This window comes from Lepidochelys olivacea (genome assembly GCF_965140295.1).
Source record: "Lepidochelys olivacea isolate rLepOli2 genome assembly, chromosome: 16".
Classification (NCBI taxonomy): Eukaryota; Metazoa; Chordata; order Testudines; family Cheloniidae; genus Lepidochelys; species Lepidochelys olivacea.
In genome coordinates, this window is record NC_140426.1 from 18,911,805 (window position 1) to 18,936,287 (window position 24,483).

The following is a 24,483-nucleotide window of genomic DNA, read 5'->3' on the forward strand; positions in this document are numbered from 1 at the left end:
CCAGCTGGAGGCCGCGTGCGGGCTGGCGGAGGGGGAGGCCCCGCTGCACCCGCCCAGGTGGGAGCCGTTTCTGGTCCCCGTCTCCCGGGGCAGCGGGACCGGGCGGCAGCGATCTCGGCCGCGGCCCCAGCCATGGAGAGCTACACGGTGAGGGCCGGCGGCTGCCCCGCCCCTGGGCGCGCTGGGGGCCGGTCTCGGGCCGGAGGGGTCCCGTCGCCCGTGGGGCAGGGAGAGCCGGGGGGTGCCCGTCGCCCGTGGGGCGGGGAGAGAGGTGGGGTGCCCGTCGCCCGTGGGGCGGGGAGAGCCGGGGGGTGCCCGTCGCCCATGGGGCGGGGAGAGAGGTGGGGTGCCTGTTGCCCATGGGGCAGAGGGCGCCGGGGGGTGCCCGTCGCCCATGGGGCAGGGAGAGCCGGGGGGTGCCCGTCGCCCATGGGGCAGGGAGAGCCAGGGGGTGCCCGTCGCCCATGGGGCGGGGAGAGCCGGGGGGTGCCCGTCGCCCATGGGGCGGGGAGAGAGGTGGGGTGCCTGTTGCCCATGGGGCAGAGGGCGCCGGGGGGTGCCCGTCGCCCATGGGGCAGGGAGAGCCGGGGGGTGCCCGTCGCCCATGGGGCAGGGAGAGCCGGGGGGTGCCCGTCGCCCATGGGGCGGGGAGAGCCGGGGGGTGCCCGTCGCCCATGGGGCGGGGAGAGAGGTGGGGTGCCTGTTGCCCATGGGGCGGGGAGAGAGGTGGGGTGCCCGTCGCCCATGGGGCGGGGACAGCCGGGGGGTGCCCGTCGCCCATGGGGCAGAGGGCACTGAGGGTGCCTGTTGCCCAGGGGAGCTGGGGGTTGCACAGTGAGGCAGCTCTGAGGTGTTTTTGTGCCCAGGTTCCCCCCTGTTTATCAATGCCTGTTTCCCCCACGTAGGTGCTGGAGCAGCTGGAGCCCGGGGCTCTGGGCACAATGCTGGTGGTGGAGTTAAAAACGGTGAAAGAAGGTGCTGGGAGGAAATATGTGCTGAAGCAGGTGAGAACTTGGTTGCCATGACAGCGAGATGCAGCTCTCTAGTGCATCTCCCTAGGCCCATTCGCCTGAGAGCAACGTAGCCCAGCACACCAGCCGTCACAGACACTGGGTCTGATTTGGCTTATACTTTGAATGATGACACTGTCTTGAACTGCAGTTCAAGCACCCAGCAGATCCAAGCACCCAGCAGTAGATGTTAGGGTTGCAGTGTATCGTTACTGATGATATTTACAAATTGGGTGTAAATCTCATTCTCCTGGTGGGGTTACTTACCTGATGCTCGGTGTCATAAAGCTTGGCCACCTCTGTATTATATTCTCATCCATGTCTTTTGTTATATTGTTATCTTTGTCTTTTGTTTGTTTGGTACAGGTTGAATGCATTGATGAACAACAAGCAAATAATGCCCTGAAGGAGGTAGTGACGCAGTCTTTTTTTACTAGTCTTGTTCAGAAGGAGCAGGGTCTTCTCTTAAACAGTAAAAAATCCTTTATCAGCAATAATTTGAAACTATAAATAGCCCTACCTGATTTGGGCCTTGACTTACCCATAAACTGAACTGTCCTGTCCTCTCTCCTTGTGGGGTCCCAAAGCCTGGGCTCCAGCCTGAGCCTGAATCTACACAACTGCTTTATAGTCCAGCAGCCTAAGCCCCAGGAGCCTGAGTAGCTGACATGGGCCAGGCGTGGGTATTTTATTGTAGTGTAAATACAACAACTCAGTTCAGCCTATGAATTCTTATTAACAATCCTTAGGCTTGAACAAAGAAGAGGAGGACTTGTGGCACCGTAGAGACTAACAAATTTATTAGAGCATAAGCTTTCGTGGGCTACAACCCACTTCATCGGATGCACAGAATGGAACATATAGTAAGAAGATCTCTCTCTATATATACATACAGAGGAGGTGGACTTGAATGTTTGGGTTCAAGTGGCCAGCTGTTCTCAATGGATGGCCCTCACTTCAGAGCCTGTATTTGTTTACCTTTAGGGCACAGTGCAAAGCCCATCTGTTTGTTTGGTCATTAGGTGGAAGGATGGAGAGTGGTCTGTTGATAGTCCTGTTTACATTAATGACTCAATTTCTACATAGTACATGTTATTTTAATGTTGTGTTGATTTTTGTGCCCATGGATCTAGAAATTTCTTGATGGGAATGTCTTCACTGGCCTTTTCCTTCTATGGTAACCTGTGTTGTGCATACTTCCTTCAGTATTTAATAAATAAGACATAATAATAAGTCAGCAATATTGCTAATATCATAATTACTGTTCCACCAGAACACAAATATTCACAACAGAATGTGTCTAGTGTCTCTGCTGGTGTTCATTGCACCTAGCACCTGCTGTTCGCAATGAGTGGGAACGTTTAAAACCAATTGATATGTAGTTGTGGTCAGAAAGTAATTAAAATTGCCTATTCTATATCAGTCCCCTGTGTGTATTCAGAATTAGATCTGCTGACTTTACTGACCAAAGTTTGAGCCAAATTGTCTGTTGGTGTAGTTCTATTAAAGTAAAAGAAGTTATGCTAGCTGGGAATTTGGCCCTTTGTTTTTACTCCTTTTTACTCCAGTTAGCTCTGTAGTGCCATGAGCACAGCTCTGGGAGAGTGAGCTGAATTCTGTTCCAGCTCATACATCAACAACAGAATTTTTAAGCAAGTTCCAATTTTAGGATCTTTACCTTGAGACTTTACCTCGTGGCTAGGTTTAGAGAGGAGGACACTTTGTGCATTTTAGTTACACCTGCAATTCACAGTTGACTCAGCGTTACTGCAGATGATGGGTGTACGAGAAATAACTCACCTTGACTTTCAAATTCCAGGGTGAGTTTGCAAGGCTGGCTGTTAGGAAACAATCGTTTTACTTGTGAACTGATCCTTTGCGAGATGACAAATGTTGAACCCCACTATGCTATTTGTACAGAGTTATATTTAGAGTAGAGCTTCACTTAAGTACCACATTTCACTTCTCTTGGCACTCCTTCGATTGCAAATGTGAAATAGAACTGAAAAAGAACTGGACCTGGCTACTTTAACAGGGACATGGCATGCATGACAGTCAGATATCTGCCCTTTGTGTTCTGTGTTTTGAAGACATTTTCTTAATCCAGGAGAAAGAAGCATGTGGATTGTTGTAGCTCACTCCGAGTAAACCCTTTGGGTTTCATTTGCTGTCTTTCCAACAGGCAATGGATCTGCTGAAACTTCAGCATTCAAACATCTGCATTTACAAAGAATTGTTTATCACCTGGGATAATAAGGTGAGAATGAAGTGCTGTCTGTTAGAGAGGAGTGCACAAACTGGCATGTCAAAGTTTCTGTAGCTAGGTAAGGGGACACTTAAGGTTTCTGGGCCTGTGACTGAGCCACCTTCTGTGAAGGCAGCTCTGAATTACACTACCATTGGGGAGCACAATATAGCTGTGTTGCAGCCCAGGATCTGTATGCAGTGTCTTCCCCTTTGCTTCCATACCCAACAGATATACAGTTTTTAAGCTGCTACAGTTCCTTGCATGTCTGAATAAAGCACTTTAAAAACTGGCCCATAAAGAAGCCAGGAGGCCAGAGCTATTTCTTTGTGGACACGATCTTGCACTCTACTTGGGCCTAAATCCCATTGAATTCAGTAGCATTTACTGTTTGCTCATATGTTTTCAAAGGTACTTGTTCCTGTTAGAAGCAGATGTTTTATGTTTAAGTAGACAAAAGTAAATATTGACTCTTTTGTGGGAGACAAATAATCCCATCTCATACTTCCATGGTGTGCACCAAATCTCTTTGCAAGGACCAATGGCCCAGCTGCTAATTTGTATCTTTGTTGCTGCATATGTCATTATCTATAAGTGACTGAATAATGTTGACCTAATCTCTGTTGCAGATTTCATCTCTATTTCTTTGTCTGGTGATGCAGCACTCAAGCCAAGGAGACCTTTCATCTCTGATTAAGGCAAAAAGGAAGAAGCGAGAGAAAGTAGAAGATATGGTAAAAAATGACAGAAAAGGCATCTTACTGAAATGCAAAGGAATCTCACTGCCTTAACTTTTTTCACCACCTTCTGTCCTTTCCCAGCTGCTCCCCAGAGACATCAAAGTATAGTATTTATTGCTTAAAGCAGGAGACCAGGACTTAAAACTTATGAATTCTCTTCCCAGCTCTGCCACTGAGTCATTGTACAATCACATTAATAATACTTAGCACTTATATAATTTTGTACTCCCGGGCAACTTAGCCTTTCTGTGCCTTAGTTTACACTTCTGAAAAATGGAGCTAATAATAATGCCTAATTCACAGGGGTGATGTGCAGGTTAATTGATCTGCAGAAAGTGAAAGGAGTATAGTATTCCCACTTGGACTGGAGCCTGTATCAAACTAAGCAGCCTTCGTGTTCTTAGACATGGCTTATTTCACCATGTAGTTATTCTTCATGTACTACATTTTCATGTATATTTCTGTCCATAGGTAATTCAGAAGTTCCTGGGGCAGATGGTGGATGCTTTGTTTTATATACACAAACAAAATGTTTTTCACAGGTAAATAGAAATTCCAGCCTCTTTGACTGCTCGACCTTTGCTGGTTTGCAGCTGAATTATTACTTCAGCGCAACTATTCACTTGAGAAGCAAGACATTGTACATTTTGATGGCAGGGTGGGGAGTTTCAGAGATAAGATGGAGTGTCAAAATGAGTTTACAGCAGAGAGAGATGATTAGTAGATCTACTGTATGAGTGTTAATCAGTGCTCTTCTCCTTCCTCCACCATTTTTCCCCCTCAGTGGTGTTTGACTTCAGAGACAGTAGTCTGAGTGTGAATTTATTGATTAAAGCAGGGGAGTGGAAGTTATACTTCTGGATTATATTTCTGCATCTGATTGTTGTGTGACTTTAGGCAAGTCATTTAATTCATATGTTCTCCCCGGATTTATCCATCCACAAAATGAGTATAACTTAACTCTTGAATGTTTACAAAGTGTTCACGATCCTATAGTTAATGAAGTACTGGAATATTGACTCTTCATTCACATTCATATTACAGTCTATAATCCTGCATAAAACTTGGCAAATGAGCTGTGCCTAAGAGAATGAACAAACTTAACAGGAATAAGAGAGGAAAAAAGACTAGTTCATGCTCAGTATTCAGATAAAGTTGAGGCTTCCAGTGTCAATTTTTAAAGCTTTTTGCCTTATTCACAGTAAAAAAGGAAAATAAATGTATTTTATTTCATTATCATTTGTAACTTAAAAACAAAGCCCATCTTCTTTGTGTAAAAGGTCTCAGAGATAAGGAGCCTGTAGCTATACAAGATTACGCTCTGATTTAACATGTTGATAAAAACCATTTCTCTGTATTGCAGAAACCTCAAACCGTCTAACATCCTTTTAACTGATGAAGTATCCTTCATGCTTTGCGATTTTGGTGTAGAAACTCTTATGACTGATGAAATGAAATGGAAGATAAGAGTGGAAGAAGGTAGCTATTTAATTTTAATATTTTAGTATTTTTTTTAAAGAGATTCAATCTGTGTTTTTTAACAGTTTAATTCTATTACAAAATAAAGAAGGAAAACACCTTTTTTTGGCCTATTACATTTTATTTCTTCTAAGCAGCAAGCAAGATCATTGTAAAAGATCAAGAATTAAATAGATTGATTGTGATATGAAAACTTTCACACTTACTGTACATAATTGGTCTGAATCTTGCTCAGCAGTGATAAAAAATAATCGTTACCATCTGATGGCAGTTTTGTGGTACATTTAAAATGAGTTTGGAGGTTGTCTGTCCAGTTCCAAGTGGACAGATGCTCACATCAAACAAACCACTGCACAGTTGGAAAAATAGATCTTTTAATATTTTGAGAGTCATGAGATGACTCTAAGCTAAACTGGATTTGTAAGACTATTTGCAATAATATATAGGAAGTTAGATCTTGGAGAATTGTCATTAATTGTAGTGCGGTTCTTCTTAGAATCTTCTATGGAATATCACCAGTAAAAATCTGACTCACTGTAGAATCTTTCTGACTGAATTGTACTTTGATGTGAAACTGCTATCTGCAGGTCACACCCATACAAGCAAAGCAAAACATTACACAGTGTCAAAACCATTACTGATCTGACATTTATTTCAACAGATCCTGACTCTAAATCCTGCATGTCCCCTGAAGCACTCTGCTTTTCCTTTAGTGAGAAGTCTGACATCTGGTCTTTAGGATGTATTCTACTAGACATGATGACCTGCTTCTTTCTGAATGTATGTACTATTGAGAGTGCCACGAACATTTCACTGGGAATATAATGTGTCAAAAAACCCCAAGAGATCCACAAAGTGAATACATACAGATTCTACCAATATTCTGCTGTTTACAGGTGAAAGAGACAAATTCATTACTGCGGAATATTAGAAAGGACACCAGTAGTCTTGAGAGAGTTCTGACGTTAATGCAGAAAAGGAATAAAGATACTCAGCCTTTGTCTCCAATTTTACTTATGATGTTACAGATTCAGCCCAGTATGAGACCCTCAGCAAAGTGAGTTCTGGACATTTTCCCCTGCTCTGTTCTGTTTTTTGCTTTCCCCCCCCCATCTGCTGTAAGAGGGAGTGTTCTTCAGTGTTTAGATTAGGGGACTGAGCCAGGGCTCCTAGGTTCTATCCCTGTCTCTGCAACTGGCTCGCTGTGCTATCTTGCTGTAAAAAAGTCACTTCACCTATCAGTGCTTTGGTTTCCCCATCTTTGAAATGAGTGTTCCAGTGTACACTGACCAGAGATTCTGTGATCAGAGAGGATAGTTGGTTTTGTTGGGGAATTATGTTATAAAACAATGTTATAAAAAGTTATAGACAATCTTTTGGATGCTGGGCTGTAGTCTGTATACAGTTTGCATTCTCAGAAAATATCCGCATTGCCTAAGGTTTTATTTTTATATGAGAATCTCAAAGCTCTTTACAAATATTAATTAATTAAGCCTCAGAGCACATCATGAGATTGGTTAGTGTTATGTCCACTTTCCAGGTAGGTAAAATGAGGCACAAGGGTTAACTGACTTGCCCACAGTCACAAAATCAGTGAAAGAGTCAAGATCAGAATTTAGTAGTCCTAACAACCAGAACCCTATTTTACTCACTAATTAACACTTCCACTTCCAACCAAACACACCAAAATCAACAGGAAAACTTTGTTGACTTTCTTTCTCTCTCCTTTTCTAGGGATCTGGTTGATATTCCACGTGTTATGGAATGTTTGGCTCTTGCTGGTTCCTCTTTATCAAAACAGGAAAAAACCTTGCCTTCAGCAATTGTAGATGTGCTCCTTGAAGGGGGAATTGGAAGTGTTTTAGGTAATCAGGAAAATAAGTTGCCTTTGAGATACTGACATTTGTTTCCTATTGAAATGCTGTGTGTGTTCCATTTAGGATGTATTATACTACAGAAATGAATGAGTGGATGGCTACCCATTGTACCTGAAATGAAATGCATCACTGTTTTGGACAAGAATCTCTGTGTCACCAGTCTTATAACTTCATAAGAGTAGTAGCTCTTATCTAATGTTCTGTCTGAATAGGGTGAGAGAGTGTTATTAAAAGAATTTTTGTCAGACTGTTCTGAAGTTCCTGGGAGCTCCCCACTCTGATTGCATTCTAGTTTACGGCAGTTAAACCTATTAAGATATTCCGTTAGAATGCATTATTGGCTAAAGAGAAAAAGCTGCTCCTTTAAAGCATTTTGTTTACTTATATATCTTTACATTTTATTATTAACATGATTTCATATTGGAGTGTTTTTAAAGAATATAAATTATATTTAAGCTACAAACTCTCAAAGAATTTTATGAGACAACAACATGATAAGGTTTGTGGTGGCTCCTAAATATATCCAGCAAGATAAATCTTATGCACATTTTCTTCTTAAAAAATCCAAACAAAATGTAACTTGTAGAGGGTTGCCATATTCAATAATAAATATTTCTAGTTTCTAAAGCTTAGCAGCTCCATAAACCTGCTAGAGCCGTAGTTTTTTCCCTCCTGAGATTTTCAGCATCACAGAGAAGACTGACTGAAGAAAGTGTTACATATATATGAGATCAGATTCACAGTTGGTGGAATCAGCATAGCTCCATTGGCTTTAAAAATGGCCTCTACCAATTGACGTTATCTGGGGATCTGGCCCTTAGCTTGGGTTAAGGGTGGGGATGGAATTAGCTTTAGTTGTGAAAAATCTGCTCTGCACAAGATAAAAAGTGTGTGTAAAACCACTAAAGCCTTTTTAGTTCAGTCTACAATTCCCCCAAACAGGAAGTGCCATGTGCGTAGGTGGGGAAAAAATCTGACTATTTTTTGTTCATATATCAACACACCTACTATTTTGAGTGAGATTTGCAATTTTAAAATGTTTTACACTTTCTTTCAGTTCCTTTGTTAACTGAGTCTCAAGCTGAATTTCTTTCAATTATGTGAATTCACAGGCTAGGCACAGAATAGGAAAACAATAACATTATGAACGTATCCTGTAAATATTTGTGTAAAATGACTTAGCAGAAACTTCTGATGTCTTGTTTTATGCAGAATTTATGGAGACTTACTGGGACATAGAGCAGGCTCAAGCAAAAGCCATAAAGCGCTTTGCCAGCTTACTAGATGAAAATGGTATGGATCAGTATTTCAGCATTTTGTTTTACAATGTTCTTGCTCACTGCTTTTACTCTGAAAATAGTGGGAAAACATATTGCATAATAGTACATTAGCCTGTTGGAAAACTGGGTTCAAATTCTGCCATTGGCTACAAGTGAAAATGAGGTTGATTGCTCCCAACTTATTTTCCACTAGTGCACATGTGGAAAAAACCCACAAACTGGCACAATTAGTGATCTCACTCTGTTTGGGAAAAGCTTGGTTTGAAATAGTTGGACAGGATTGGAGTGCACTGGCAGAGCTGTTTGGAGCGGGACCAAAGATGCTGTACGTCAGGGCTGGTGTGTGTGTTGTCAGACACCTGTGGGGTCCCAGGACTGTAATAACAGGGAGTGGTGCAGGTTGGCATTTTAGTGCTTTGGCAGAGCTGTGTGTTGGAAGGTTACATAGCTTCTCCCTTCATTATGCCTAGCTCTCTGCGGTGCTATTAGACTAATGCTTTTATGAACTCTAAATTCACTCTGTTAAACAAATTCCATTAATAGTACTCTTATTTCAAACTATTATCACTTTTAATACTGGCATTGATCTTTAATATTAAAAAATAGAGATGTTTAAGATCTGGGTAGATATTAATGTATAGTGATTTAATGCTCTAAGAATGTAAGCAATAAGGGGAAAGAACATGGTGTTTTCCTGTCATCTGCCAATATCTGTGAAGCATTTAAAGTGAAAAGTGACTTTTCCCATTGAAATAATGTGACTCAGTGATAAATAACAGTTTGAATTAGGCATGAATAGAACCTTGCTAGCAGTGATATAAGCAGAATTTGTTACAATAGATAATTACATCTCTGAGCAGGGCTGTCCCTAGGGGGGTGCAGGGTCCAGGTCATAGGCGCCGAGTTTCTAATCTGCTGGAGGGGTGCTCCCCCACAGCTCCGCCCAGGCCATGCCCCCACTCCACCCCTTCCCCCAAGGCCCCGCCTCTTCCTGCTCTGCCTCTCCCCTGCCGAGTTCCTTCCCCTCCTCTGAGCGCGCTGCGCCCTTGCTCCTCTCCCTTCCCCTTGTGCGCCTCCTGATGCTGCAAAACATCTGATCCGCAGCAGGTGGTAGGCGCAAAGAGGGAGGGGGAGGCGCTGATCGGCAGGGCTCACCAGTGAGCAGCAGGCGCTGGGGGAAGGGGGAGGTTCTCATAGGGGGGCTCCTCCTTGCTCGCCTGCCGGCCTGCTTCCTGCTCGCCTCCTCACCCCGCTCGCCCGCCCGCATCACCCCCCTGCCCACCTCCTCCTGAAGAGCAGGGTCCCCCACAGTGCAGGGCCTGGGGCGGTCGCCCCGATTTGCTGTACCCAAGGGATGGCTCTGTCTCTGAGAATGCTTAGAATGGGTTCCAAGAGGACATCTAAGTTCCCTTGGACAATTTTCCCTTTTACCACCGTGTTTTGTGGGTTTGTTGCTCCCCTTTGGAATAGCTAATGCTGCTCAAAGACTTGCTAGGACTGAGAAATCTAGTGAAGTAATCTCCCCCCAGAGTCTGAAAAGCATACTATCTCAGTACTGCCACACCAGAATACTAGCCCATATCACTTAGAACAGCGGCTCTCAACCTTTCCAGACTACTGTATCCCTTTCAGGAATCTGATTTGTCTTGTGTACCCCCAAGTTTCACCTCACTTAAAAACTACTTGCTTACACAATCAGGCGTAAAAATACGAAAGTGTCACAACACACTATTACTGAAACAGTGCTTACTTTCTCATTTTTACAATATAATTATAAAATCAATTGGAATAAAAATATTTTACTTACATTTCAGTGTATAGGATATAGAGTAGTATATAATTCTCTGTATGGAATTTTAGTTTGTAGTGACTTCGCTAGTGCCTTTTATGTAGCCGATTGTAAAACTAGGCAAATATCTTGATGAACTGATGTACCCCTTGGAAGACCTCTGCGTGCCCCCAGGGGTTTGTGTATTCCTGGTTGAGAACCACAGACTTAGAATGTAGCCAGCCAAGAACTGCAATACTATTTCCTAGGAAGAAGATGGCTACAACTAACTTGAACAAAATGGAAGATTGTGGCGGCTTTTGTTTTTAATACAGAGAAGGTGCCCACGAGACTACTGGTATCAGTGTGTAAAGCTCCATCTTGATATGCACAGCTTTTCTTTCAGATCAAGAACATTGTTTAACCATCTCTGCCTTACCATGTCATGCAACCTGTCCTAAAGCTAGGAACTCCATGTTGTATTGAAGGTGGGAAGCATATAAACCAGCTATGTTGTTCATAGTGTTATTAAATGTTGACTTTAACAATTCTTTTCTTCATAGCTTTTATGTATTTGCTAGAACTTCTGGATCCTGTCACTTGTGCAATGAGGACTCATATAGATTCTCTAGAGCTACAATTAGGTGGCTGCAGATTACTGCTTGACATTATTGGCCAAGGTACAGTAATGAGGTTCCATACTAAACACTGAGTAACTTGTTACATGTAGTAAACAAGATTTGAAATAGATTTGGTGACAATTAATATTCATACTAAGTTATTAAGGGGTAAATTTATAGTTACATGGGAATTTAGCCACCTTTAATGGGAGTCCAGATTCTCTAGCGTGGGTGGTTTAATTTAAGTCAGAGTGATGTAAATCAGCAAGCAAGAAACCTTGATTTAATCTTGTTTTGCATTTGTATTTTTAGTAGTTTTTCTAAAGGAAGGATGATTCTCATTAGCTAGTATCATTAAAACTTCTTTATTTGCAACTAAATACAGCCTTTCTATTAAATTTGGTATTTCCGTTTGCTCACCAGGAGGATACCCTATATCTATACATATTTATTTAAACAGACGTTTATTCAGATTCTTGCTTTTTATTTTTTTATGATAGAAAATAATGAATGATACATTTCCCATTTACTAGATTATTTTGTTTACTCATTATATGTGTCAAGCTGCATTTGGATGGAAATTAGAATGCAGTTACAATGAACAAAAACAGCATTTTAAATTTGTTTTTTATTAGTTAAATAAAACTACGTTAACGGTGCTGCATATGTAAGAAAAAAAGAAAGTTTCTCAAAACATGTTTTGCATTTAAAACTAACTGATTTATTAAATAGAGGAAGTATTAGCTGTAGCTAGTGAATTGATGGAGTGTTTTTGATCACCACGGGCTAGATTTTGAAATCCCTGTGAATTAGGCACCTAACCTGTTCAGGCACTTTTGGAAAACCCACAAGGTGCCTATCTGTACTTCTGTGTGCCTAAAGGCCTTTGAAAATCTGGCCCTACGTCCTTCAAGTTTTTAGAATTAGTAGATCTCATCCTCTCCCACCTGTTGGAAGAGGAAATGAGATTTCTTGCTTTTTCATCTCCCAGTTGGTCTCAATTTTAAATAAACTAGTCCAAATGCAGAAAATATTCCCCTGGCACCTGCTTGGTAAACTGAAACCACCATTTGGAAAAATGTAAATACCAGCATTTGCAGCAGTGTAAAGACTGCAAATAATAGAGATTCTTAATGCAGCACATGACATTGTAACATATTTATAAAGCTTGTGTTGAGACCACAAAAGTTAAAGCCCCCCCCCCAATTCTGTATCTAATTAAAAAAGCAGCACCCCTTTAACTTGTTTACATTTGAGGAGGCCTTATTGATGAAGCAAATTACTTCTTATTTATTTTAATAAATGTTGACTTTTAAAGAACGAAAGCTTTTGTAAAAAATTTTTCCCAAGTCCTGCATGCAGATTTTTACTAAAGTTTATAAACAAGTGATGTGGTTCAGTGCTATGGTTAAATTCTCAGAATATGCTTGCAAAACATGCTACTGAATGGGCAAAATGGGTAATTGCTCATGTTCGCAGTTTGCAATCTGTTAATGATCAGTTTCCAATTGTGCTTTCTGCATATGATTTAGGGGCATATTTTTGACAATATAGCCCTGGTATCTAACACAATTTCTATATAAGATGCAGTATGATTAACTCCAGGAGCAACCCATAGGTTTAAAGTTGCCTCTGAATAAAAACAAATGTTCTGTGCAAAAATAATGTAATTAACTAGACTGTATCTCCTTTTCGTTCTTCTTTTACCTGTCCTCATTTTTGTGAAATAATTTCCCACAGGAACATGAAAATTGCAGAAAATGAGACAAAAAGAGCAGCTTGATTTCAGGAAGAGAGGGGGAAAAATAACAGTATAGTCTATGCTAAGTCAACAAGTGATGCTTGCTTCATGGTATACCTATGCTGAGAGCAGAAAGATCAGACTTTAATGAAAGCTGCTGAAGCCTCCTCATGCTGTTCCATGTTTTGCTTTTGACAGCCCTACAACAGAATGTGGAGGTGGAGATGCTAGTTGGTGAGGAAGGAATCAATTCTCTGTTAAAGACAATGAGGACATATTCTGAAAATGAAGAACTGCTCTCAATGATCTGCACTTTACTAATGATGATTTCAGCCAGTGGTGGGTCCTCTGATCCTTTCATATGGACATATTCTTGTTGTTTATCCATCTTTATCTGTTGGATTAGATACATAATGGAGAACTCCGTGACTTAGCCTAGCTATGTTGCTGTACATAGGGTATTTTTCCATCTCGAAAGCATTAGTCAGCCAGTTCTATTTGCAAGTCAGCTGGGAGCATAAGGTACATTATATTCGCACTAAGTGGTTTGAGACTGGATGTATTAAAGAGGTGGTGCGCTCAGGCTTGGTTGGTTAACAAGTGATTCTTATTACTTTACACAGATAGTAACACTGGGGAAAGCTAGGGCATGAAACCTGGGTTCCATTGCTGCCCCACCAGCACCTAAGATTAAGTTAGGGGTATTTTTAGTAAAAGTCACAGTCAGGTCACTGGCCGTGACTTTTTGGTTATTGCCTGTGACCTGTCCGAGACTTTTACTAAAAATACCCATGACTAAATCATAGCCTTAATTATGATGGTATTCGGTTGATTTTTGTGAAGGATTAGGGGAAGGATTCATCAATGCAAAATGAACATGTCCAAAAAAGATTTGAAACTGACCAAAAATATTTTACATTATTGTATGCAGTGTAGTCGTAGCAGTGTTGGTCCGAGGAAATTAGAGAGACAAGGTAGGTGAGATAATATTTATTGGACCAGCTTCTGTTGGTGAGAGAGACAAGCTTTCGAGCCACGTGGAGCTCTTCTTCAGATCAGAGAAGAGGCCTGAGAGACCCAAAGAAGAGTGATGTGTGGTTCAAAAGCTTGTCTCTCTCACCAACAGAAGTTGGTCCAATAAAAGATATTACCTCACCTCACTTGTCTCAAAAATATTTTAAGTATTTTATTTCAACTTATAAAAAATATAAAAAGGCAGCTATCTAAGATTCTTGGCACCTTTGACCTAAATTACCTAAGTTATGGTTCAAAATGAATTCTTAACTCTGGAGTTGGCTAGGTTGGTTGGATTGCTAGACTGACTTGAATGGCAGTGATTGGTGCCCTCTCAATAACTTTTTTTTTTCTTCCATGAAACTCAAAACTATAATAGGAAGAGAAGCTCAAATTGAAAAGGTTCTGGAAAGGCCAGTCACCACAAGTATAGTCTGTGTGCATGTGGTTCTCATTAAGAATCCAGTACATTTCTTTTGCTCATTTTCATATTGCCCTTTATCATCTTATGTTGCTCCCTTGTTTCATGACTCCTTCTGATTTAAATTTGTTGTTAGTGGTGGCAGTGGCAATATAATTATAATATGTCCTTTTCTGTGCTTATTAGAAATGGCTGCAGAAGCCCTGAGGAAAGCTGGGGTCATCACAGATGTTCTGTCAATTATAAGCAATTTTCCTCAGAACAGACAGATCTGCCTCTCTTGCTCTGGTATTCTTTGGAGCTTGGCTGTGAATGGTAAGTAGAACACAGCAGATACTGTGCTTAGCTGGGTTCAGAGATTCTTGTAGCTTGGGGATGAATCTTTTTACTGACTTCTCCCAACTTTGGGTACAGTGGGGTGTTAGAGAAAAGAATGTGGGTGAGAGCTTTGCTTGAATAGCATTAGGAGATCCATCGTTGAATGAGCTATGGGGCAACACAGACTGAAGATCAGTGCAAACGTCTCAATATCCCTAGTGGTGATAAGGACCCAATTTATAAATGTTTCTGTGGAAGGCTGAGGTGCGTGCTGTTTATAAACATTCAGAAATGAAAAGTGGGTTATGTGGCTACGGGTTCCATCACATAATGTGGTGTGTTGTGATAAGAAGAGGAAATGGAGTATAATCAGCATATTGGATTGATTTAAGAAACAAGCCTAGCAAGTGCAGGTGAATTAGATGATAGATTGGTAGAGAGGGGGAATTGTCTTTGAAATAACCCCACAACACACCCTAGCTGCCTCAGGAAGAGATTTGTGTAAAAAACCTCTAGCCTTGCATTTCTATCCTACAGTCCTGTCAGAAACAGGATCAGGCTCACTCTTGAATAGAAACCCCCAAGGAACACCAGCAGGTGGCATTCCTTCTGAGTCAGTGCTGAATTTATGCCACAGCATTGCATTACGCTGCTGCTGGAAGATCCCCTTTTGCACTAGACCTAAATCTGAGGCCCTGACCATGGGTGGTGATTAGATTCCATGACGCTTCTTGAAAGAGCAGGGATGTGTTATTCTCATTGTCAAGGTCAAAAAAACAAAACAAATGTGCGCAATTGTATTCTGCACGTATAATTTCCCACTGCAGGTTCAACTTGATATTTTTTTCTGTGTGGTCTGTTAGGTATCATTCCTGAGTGCCATGTTCTACCCACAGATGGCTGCATTTTAGGTTTGGGTGAAGCAATTCCTGTATATAGTCTGCATGTTAGATTAAGCTTGTAAAACTTTTGCAGATGAAAACAGCTGGAATCATGCAAGTGTCAAAGTCAGATTCAGGACTCACATAATTTGTCAGACCACTCTGTTTATCAGCAAAGCGCTTTGCTAATGCACCCAGATGTGAGCCCCTCTCTGAGGTTCAAGATAACTTATTTATACAGCTAAGCCAAAGCCAATTTAACATAAGAGACAAAAGAAAGCAGAAACTGACTAATATACATACATATCTTATTTGCATACTAACGTTTACCAATCTCCTAGCTCAGTAGGAGCTCTAAGTTAATTAGTTTGAGGACCCATTGTCTCACACTCCTTAATGTTTCTCTTCCTGACAACTATATTTCAACAAACCCTTCAAGTAGCATTTCTTTAATGAATTATAATTTCAATATACTTAATTCTACTTTCACAATCCCTCCTTTTGGTCAAGCTACGCAATGACCAACAATGCCTGGGTTCCACATATCAGTCGTTCTTTATCTCTTTGTTCATCAGTGATATTTAAAATAATCAAATTAGCACTCTGGTTTGGGGCAGCTATCTGTGTAGCATGCCTGACACAATTTTGGATACAACAGGAAAGTAACTGAAAACATACAAAAATTATTAGGATTCCAAACAGGAGAGTTAGGGCTCCCTGAAACAACCAGTTTCCTATGCCAGAGAAATTGAAAAGGTTACCTAGCCACTTCCATAAAGAACTTGGCTCTTCGTGGGGAAGATATGCGATTTGTTCTAAGTGGCTAGCACGATCTATTACCTCATTGGTGTTGTCTGGTATATACACACAGCAGTCTTTTCCAGTGAGAGCACAAGTCCCTCCTTTTGCTGCCAGCACTATGTCCAATGCCTGACGGTTTTGGAGGGCCATCTGTCGGATTGCCCCTGTTTCTTTGGCCAGGGCTCTTAAACTTTCTCCAGTTTCATTTGCCATTATTTCAATTACTGCTTGTAACCTTAGGAGCCGTTTTGCATGGTGTATTACTCTCCCTAATGGTATTAAGGAACCGCCAATGGCTGCTTCCCAGGTTAAGGGGCTTATGTTATTTACATACCATTGGGCATCTGTTAAGTCCCTTCTTTTTCGCCTGAAATTGCGGAGGCGTTCTCGAGGGAAGGTTCCTAGCACTCGGAATTGTGAGAAGAGTCGGGCGGGATAACAGACTCCTGACCAATTTGCTGGTAGTGCGGTATAAGCTCTGGTCCCACACACCCAGTGATGGCCTATTAAGGCCAGGAAGGTTCGGTTGCACCCATTTGTCATATAGGTATTTGCAAAAGAGGAGTAGTATCCCCCAAAGGGTACAGGGTAATTCTCCTTAGGAGGAGTAGTGTTATTTGCATGACATTGAAAGTTTGTATTATTTTCACTAAGGTTACTGTAGGGAGAACATGAGATTGATTTCTCTGTTTGATCCCAGGTTGAGAAAAAATTCATATCTCCATACCCGGCCCGCCACTTTTTAGTTTTGTTTGAATAATCCCATACACCATTGGCCACAATATGCTGAAGGCAACGGCTTTTCCCCAGATCCAGCCCTGTCCCATTACACACCCAACACCAATGACCATTTCCCTCCACCACACTTATCCATTTAGATGTGTTTATTCCCACCGCTTCCCAAGTGTCATTGCTGTTCCATATTTTGTTAAACAGACGAGGCCCTCCAGTGAGGTCTGGGGACTTGAGTGGTATAGCCAGATACCAGTTTGAGAGTGGGCTGGGATGTGGCTGCGGACTCAGCAATTAGAAATATTAAGGGTCTGAGCTATCCACACCTGCTGCTGGATAAAAGAATTTTCATCGTTGTCTCCCCTGACCGTAAGATACCAGCAGCCAAGGAACAGGCAGAGGCGCATGTTGGAGGCAAGGCTTTTCTGGTTCTGACAACCTCAACTGAGGGAACTGCAGTCACGGTTTTACGCCTGCTAGGCTCACTACTGCCTTTTTTTTGTGTGTGTTTGTCGTCTGCTTCTGGCAACCCTTACGAGAGCGTAGATTGTAAGATATTGCAGACTGTTCCTCTACATCTTCTTCTGGAGTCAAAATTGACTCTGCGTTGTCCTGAGGTGGTGATTGGTTCTCTGGGGATGGCGCCTTCTTACACTGTGAAGCATGTATCCATGCTGCGATGCCAGATAGTTTAACAGCTGTCTGTGTAGTAAGCAGTACCTGATGAGGACCCTTCCACCGGGGCTCCAAGGTGTGCTTTCGATGATGGCACCGTACGTAGACCCAATCACCTGACTCAAGGTTGTGGCAAGCGTCGGAGGTGGGTTCCATGGGCCAGGCGACTCGAACCTGTGAATGGAAGTGACTTACAGCTTGCATTAGTCCCTTGCAATACTGAAGGAGTGCACTGTGAGTCAAGTTCAAATCTGGAACGGGAGTAATGGTAGTCATAGCTCGCATAGGGCGTCCCATAACAATTTCAAAGGGACTTAATTTATGCCTTTGGGATGGAGTGGATCTCATGTCCATAAGGGCTAATGGTAAGGCTACTGGCCAGCTTAGTCCTGTAGAGTCACAAATTTTAGCAAGCTTATTCTTAAGGACACCATTTCGTCTTTCAACTGCACCTGCGCCCTGTGGGTGGTAGGGACAGTGCAACATGTGTTTGATGTGCAATATACAGTCCAGGTGTTGAACAAGTTGTCCAGTAAAATGTGTACCCCGATCACTGGACAGAGTAGCAGGAATTCCCTTGGCAGGCATAATATGATTTAACAAACATTTGGCAACAGACAATGAGTCAGCCTTGCGACAAGGAACAGCTTCACTCCAACCGGAGAATAAACATACCATAACCCATATCAATTCATAGTGTTGACACTTAGGCATTTGTGCAAGAACGGTGCTTGAGGCAGGCCCCAGAACCCCTGGGCCGCTTTTACAGGTTTACCAATATTATGGCTTTGGCAAATGGTACAGGCTGCACAGTGGCGGGCTGCAAAAAAACTAAAATGGGGGGGCCACCATCCTGTCTTTGTTACAGCAGAGACCATCCCCTCCTTTCCGACGTGCGAAACACCATGTAGCAGGGCGGCCAGAGATGGGTAGAGTGAAAAGGGGGCTACAAAGGCGCCAGTAGGCGAGCGCCAAAAGGAATCAGGATGTAGAGAGCAACCTTGGGCAACCCAGGATTCTCTCTCGGTTTCTGGGGCAGAGTCTTGGAGCAGGGTGAGGTCAGTGAGGGACCAGGAGGGTAAGAGGAGAGCGGAGAACAAGGGAATCAGACATTTTGACTAGGCACGCTGCAGCAGCCACAGCACGCAGGCAGGGGGGTAAGCCTTGGGCAACAGGGTCTAAAGTGGCAGAGAAATAAGCCACTGGGCGGTTCTTTTCTCCGTGCATCTGAGTGAGAACTCCAAGTGCACACCCAGATTGTTCGTGGCAGAAAAGGGTAAAAGGCTTAGAATAGTCAGACAGCCCTAAGGCAGGGGCAGAAGCCAAACCCTGTTTGAGGGAAACAAAGGCAGAATTGGCCTCAGGGGGCCATGGCATGGGGTCAGGCACAGAGAATCAAGTGAGTTCCTGGAGAGGTTTTGCAAGGGAAGCATATCGGGGAATCCATTGTCTGCAAAATCCAGCCATGCCGAAAAACTTCTGGACCTGGCGTGGGGAGCGAGGTCGGGGAAAGCTAAGGATAGTTTGGACGCGGGTGGGAGAAAGTGCACGGGAATCCTAGGAGAGGAGAAAGCCAAGGTATGTGTCATAAATATAAAGGGAAGGGTAAACCCCTTTGAAATCCCTCCTGGCCAGGGGAAAGCTCCTCTCACCTGTAAAGGGTTAAGAAGCTAAAGGTAACCTCGCTGGCACCTGACCAAAATGACCAATGAGGAGACAAGATACTTTCAAAAGCTGGGAGGAGGGAGAGAAACAAAGGGTCTGTGTCTGTCTGTAGTCGTCTTGGCCGGGGACAGAACAGGAATGGAGTCTTAGAACTTTTAGTAAGTAATCTAGCTAGGTATGTGTTAGATTATGATTTCTTTAAATGGCTGAGAAAAGAATTGTGCTGAATAGAATAACTATTTCTGTCTGTGTATCTTTTTTGTAACTTAAGGTTTTGCCTAGAGGGGTTCTCTATGTTTTTGAATCTAATTACCCTGTAAGATATCTACCATCCTGATTTTACAGGGGGGATTCCTTTATTTCTATTTACTTCTATTTTTTATTAAAAGTCTTCTTGTAAAACACTGAATGCTTTTTCATTGTTCTCAGATCCAAGGGTTTGGGTCTGTGGTCACCTATGCAAATTGGTGAGGCTTTTTATCCAACATTTCCCAGGAAAGGGGGGGGGTGCAAGTGTTGGGAGGATTGTTCATTGTTCTTAAGATCCAAGGGTCTGGATCTGTAGTCACCTAAGCAAATTGGTGAGGCTTTTTACCAAACCTTGTCCAGGAAGTGGGGTGCAAGGTTTTGGGAAGTATTTTGGGGGGAAGGACGCATCCAAACAGCTCTTCCCCAGTAACCAGTATTAGTCTGGTGGTGGTAGCGGCCAGTCCAAGGTGTAATATTTTGTACCTTGGGGAAGTTTTGACCTAAGCTGGTAAAGATAAGCTTAGGAGGTTTTTCATGCAGGTCCCCACATCTGTACCCTAGAGTTCAGAGTGGGGGAGGAACCGTGACAGTATGTGACAGAAACTTGACAGAGTAGTAGTTTAGAGTGAGAAGCTTTGTGACCCTTATTTGCTAGGGCAGTAAGGAGCACTAAAGAGTCAGTTTCAGAGGCAGACAATGAAGGGGAACAGAGGAGTAGATCATCTACATATTGGACTAGTGTGGACCTGGACGGGAAAACAAGGTCAGCAAGGTCTCGAGCTAATGCTTGGGAAAAATATGACGGGCTTTCAGTATACCCCTGGGGCAGTGTGGTCCATGTGTACTGTTGCCCCTTGTAAGAAAGGGCAAACAGGAACTGGAAGTCAGGGTGAACCGGGACAGAAAAGAAAGCAGAGCACAAATCAACAACAGTAAAATGAGTTGCATCTGGTGGGATAGAAGCCAGAATCTTTGAGAGAGGCAAGTTTTGATTCTGTCCACCTATCATTTGCCTCGTCCCACCACTGCATGAAACAATCAACCTCTCCTTTTGCCAATTTAGTTTTAGGTTGGCCGAGTTTGTCTTTTAAGACGTCTACTCGGTCTTTGTCCTGAGATCCTAACAGTGGCCACTGAATTTTGGGATTCTCCTGAATTAGCCCTTTGCATTCCCATACACATCTTTCTCCCCCCGCCAAAGGTCAGCCTTTTGAAGCCATCCCCCACCTATGTCATGAGGTTTTCTGTTCATTAAAACACAACAATGCTAGCAACAAGACCAACACCACAGACAAACAACACAAAACATAGATCCATGGTATTCTGAGTTATTCTTCCGCTGGCGCCAGCTTGCTTGTAGAGTCTAAAAACAAAAGAAACAATTTCCACCCCCCTGGTGGGGCAGATTATTGCTTAATAATAATACCACTTTCTTGTACAAATTTCCTTGCTAATTGCAGGAAAAACAGAAGAATTACCTCCAGGCTGTACTTATTTTGTTCTATAGTCAGGCTAGTGAATTACCCCACTCACTGGTCATTTATGAAATTCATGAGGTGGTGTACCTCAGTTTCCCCTCTTGTGCAACAGACCATGTTTGCAATAGTTTCTCTTCTGTACCAAGCTTTAAGTTTATTCTCAGGTAATAGCTGAGACACAGCTTCAGATTTTAGCACTATATACACACAGAAAATTCTCTTTTGCCTAACATCCCTTGCACTGTGATTACTCTTTTACACAACTGTACCCCAATTACACTTCCATCTTGTACAACTAGACACAACCAGGAGCAGCCAAGTTAAGTTCCAATAAAAACCCCTTACATCCTTTAGTGATTTTGATTACATTACCCAATAGTCAAATAATTTTGATCAGATTCTCTCTCTGCCTGCTGCCTGCAGCAGTCCCTTATAGACCATTTCTGTGGGAAAAGGGCCCATTTTCCCTCAGAATAGCTGTAAAGGCTTCTGGGGACAGAAGCGTAGTGGTGGCAGTAGCCACTCTACCTAACCCCCTTAGCCTAGACCATTTTTCCAGAAATTTACAGGAGTCCGGACTCTTCCTAAAATACATAAACTGAGCCGGCATTCCTTTAGGGAACAGTCCCAACTTAGACGTCTGGTTACCCATACAGGAGGACTTTACATGCCAATCACACAAGAAGGAAAGTCGGGTTCGTCAGAGCCATGCCCGGTGCAACACACAAAAGGAGCCCACAGGCTACTGCCTCAATCGCCCTTGCTTTCACACCAAGGGTTTTACCCATGGTGCGGTGCGGCTGCGATTGTGCAGATTTCACTCACTCAGACCGTGGGGACAGGAACCCTTTGGTCAGCTGATCCCCGGACGGAGACGGCGCCCAGACTCAAACACACCACAGGGAGGACGGATAGACACAGAGACAAGACAGTCCTCAGTCCGGACAAAACACAGAAATAATAACCTGACCAGATTCCTGATGTCAGATCCCGGGATCCCTACCAGAACAGAGTGGGAACCAACAGGTTCGATGGCGTAGACTTCACTGTGGTCATGCACCCTTCCGTTCTGGTGGAGGACCGCTCGGGCCAAATGCCCAGGTGCCAGCTTGCCACGGCCGTCCTAAGAACAGTCAGGAGTCACACAGCCCCAGAGAAGACGGTTGCCAACTCGGTGGAACCTCAAAATTGTCAAAGTCAGATTCAGGACTCACATAATTTGTCAGACCACTCTGTTTATCAGCAAAGAGCTTTGCTAATGCACCCAGATGTGAGCCCCTCTCTGAGGTTCAAGATAACTTATTTATACAGCTAAGCCAAAGCCAATTTAACATAAGAGACAAAAGAAAGCAGAAACTGACTAATATACATACATATCTTATTTGCATACTAACGTTTACCAATCTCCTAGCTCAGTAGGAGCTCTAAGTTAATTAGTTTGAGGACCCATTGTCTCACACTCCTTAATGTTTCTCTTCCTGACAACTATATTTCAACAAACCCTTCAAGTAGCATTTCTTTAATGAATTATAATTTCAATATAATTCATTCTACTTTTACACAAGATTATTTTACTAACATAAAGAAGAGCTGATGGAAGTAATCTAGAGCATGATCAAATAAGTAATCAATAGTGTGTTTTTATACAGAAAACATAACTTCTGTGATACCTTTGTGCAGTAAGATGATGTTTGCCTGCAGTTTAATCTGCTCACTGCGTTAATGTTTGAGTTAACAAACTCTGCTTGCTATATTGGCATTTGGCTTTTCTTCCTAATTCAGAAAGTAACATGGGACAAGCATCACTAAAAAATGCTGTCCAGATTATCACTGGAGTCCTCCAAGAACACCGTGAGAATGGAGAGGTGGTTGAGTCGGCTTGCTCTGCCCTCTGGGTTCTGACACTTCAGGGTGAGTTTTCGTACTTGCTATGCCTTATGCACAGCAGGGGTTAGTCTGACCAAATCACGCACAGCAGTTATTTAAGTAGTAATTAAAATGAATGTTGAAGAAGTGAATCCTCTATAAGTTACCTTGGTGCAATACAACCTGCTGTACTTTAGCTGGCAACATAGTTACCCTCCTAACTGAACCAGCACCCCCTAGTTCATCTCTTTCTGACAACCTCAGACGAAGTTTAATTTTGTAATAACTCTTAGCTAGGTTAAGTAAATACTGCTATCAGATACTACAGTGATGAGCACGGTTTAAGAACCTCTGTAGAATAGATTGTCACCTCTTAGTTGTCTTCTCTCACAACTAAAGAATCTCAGGTTTGTTACTCTCTTTCCAACGTAAAACCACCCAGCACAGTATTAGTGCTGTGGAGAGTATTACAAGGAAAGGTGTTTAACATGAATGTTGTCAGTGCCCTGGGAAGAACACAAGTTAAAAATAGAAGCATTATCTATGTATCACTATTCCTGTACATTAAAAGGAACATCTTTGCAGTATGAGTCCGATACTAGTGCTCCTTCGGAATCACCTTATAGATGAAAACATCCTTGCAGCATTTTCATGCTACCCTTTCTCCTTTTTCACCTCTACCATTCAATCCCCTTATTATGGCCACCATCTTTCTAGCCACTGCATTCTTTCCTCTCCAACCCCTACTAGTAGAGGATGTTGTTTTTGCAGCATTCCTACCCTCTGCTGATCTGGGGTGTAAAAGGCTGTAACCAGGAATTGAACCTGGAGCTTCACCTAGCAGATGGCTCATAACTGTCTCTGAGCCCCTGGACCAACTCACAATGCTCAGATATTCTATTAGTCTGTATTATAGTAAAATAGGCCTAACAGGGCTTACGTTTTAGTTTTGGTGCATGGTAAAGGAATCCTTGTAGAAGCTTGAGGCAGAAGCTGAAAGCACTGATGGATATTTCACTGGTTATTTTTGCAGGCTGCTTAACTGAAAACCAGTATGAACCAACAACTCTGCTTCTGTTGGATGCTCTCAGGATGAACCCAGAAAGACCAGTGCTGGTGAAGAATACGTGCTTGGCATTGGCAAGCCTCCTAAGGATATCTGGTAACAGTCCAGAAAGGTGTTTTTAACAATGGCAAGTGGGCATCAGAGGCAAACAACACTGTAAAGACCAAAGGTTCCCAGTGGGGTTGGGAGGGGCATCTGCCCTCCTGTATCAGTTCTCTCCTTTTGTCGGAGAAAAACATTCAACCTGTCAGAGAAAAACATTCACACAAGAAAACTGGATTAACCCCTCCTGCCCAAGAACAGAAGCATGAATGTCAGAGGGAACTGGTGGATCAGCAGAGGGAGTGGGACCCTGTTGTAAGCTCTCTGTGTTTAAAATACTTCCTTGTGTTGAGGTTGTTCTAGTGTGTAAAACTGATACAGCTCAAGGACGGTTAATGAAAAATGAACAAAGGGTATGTGGGACATAAAGAGAAGTTTTGTCCTGCAGGAAAGTGTCAGCTGCTTACACAGTCCTACACATTATCTGAAGGTGCTTCAGAATAGTCTTCCAAGGC

At 42.7% G+C, this 24,483-nt stretch overlaps 1 protein-coding gene across 1 annotated transcript in view; it reads left to right on the forward strand.

Annotated features, from left to right (window-relative positions):
• Window positions 1-24,483, forward strand: part of STKLD1 (serine/threonine kinase like domain containing 1) — a 27,153-nt gene continuing 2,670 nt past the window's right edge. Inside the window, exons 1-16 of the mRNA XM_084649892.1 lie at window positions 1-147; window positions 906-1,004; window positions 1,377-1,421; window positions 3,193-3,267; window positions 3,885-3,989; window positions 4,467-4,537; window positions 5,359-5,474; window positions 6,136-6,254; window positions 6,371-6,531; window positions 7,209-7,339; window positions 8,564-8,644; window positions 10,963-11,079; window positions 12,959-13,099; window positions 14,382-14,510; window positions 22,777-22,905; window positions 23,894-24,022. Coding sequence (XP_084506018.1) covers window positions 133-147; window positions 906-1,004; window positions 1,377-1,421; window positions 3,193-3,267; window positions 3,885-3,989; window positions 4,467-4,537; window positions 5,359-5,474; window positions 6,136-6,254; window positions 6,371-6,531; window positions 7,209-7,339; window positions 8,564-8,644; window positions 10,963-11,079; window positions 12,959-13,099; window positions 14,382-14,510; window positions 22,777-22,905; window positions 23,894-24,022 — 1,663 coding nt within the window. The 5' untranslated portion in view covers window positions 1-132. The remainder of the gene's footprint in view (window positions 148-905; window positions 1,005-1,376; window positions 1,422-3,192; window positions 3,268-3,884; window positions 3,990-4,466; window positions 4,538-5,358; window positions 5,475-6,135; window positions 6,255-6,370; window positions 6,532-7,208; window positions 7,340-8,563; window positions 8,645-10,962; window positions 11,080-12,958; window positions 13,100-14,381; window positions 14,511-22,776; window positions 22,906-23,893; window positions 24,023-24,483) is intronic.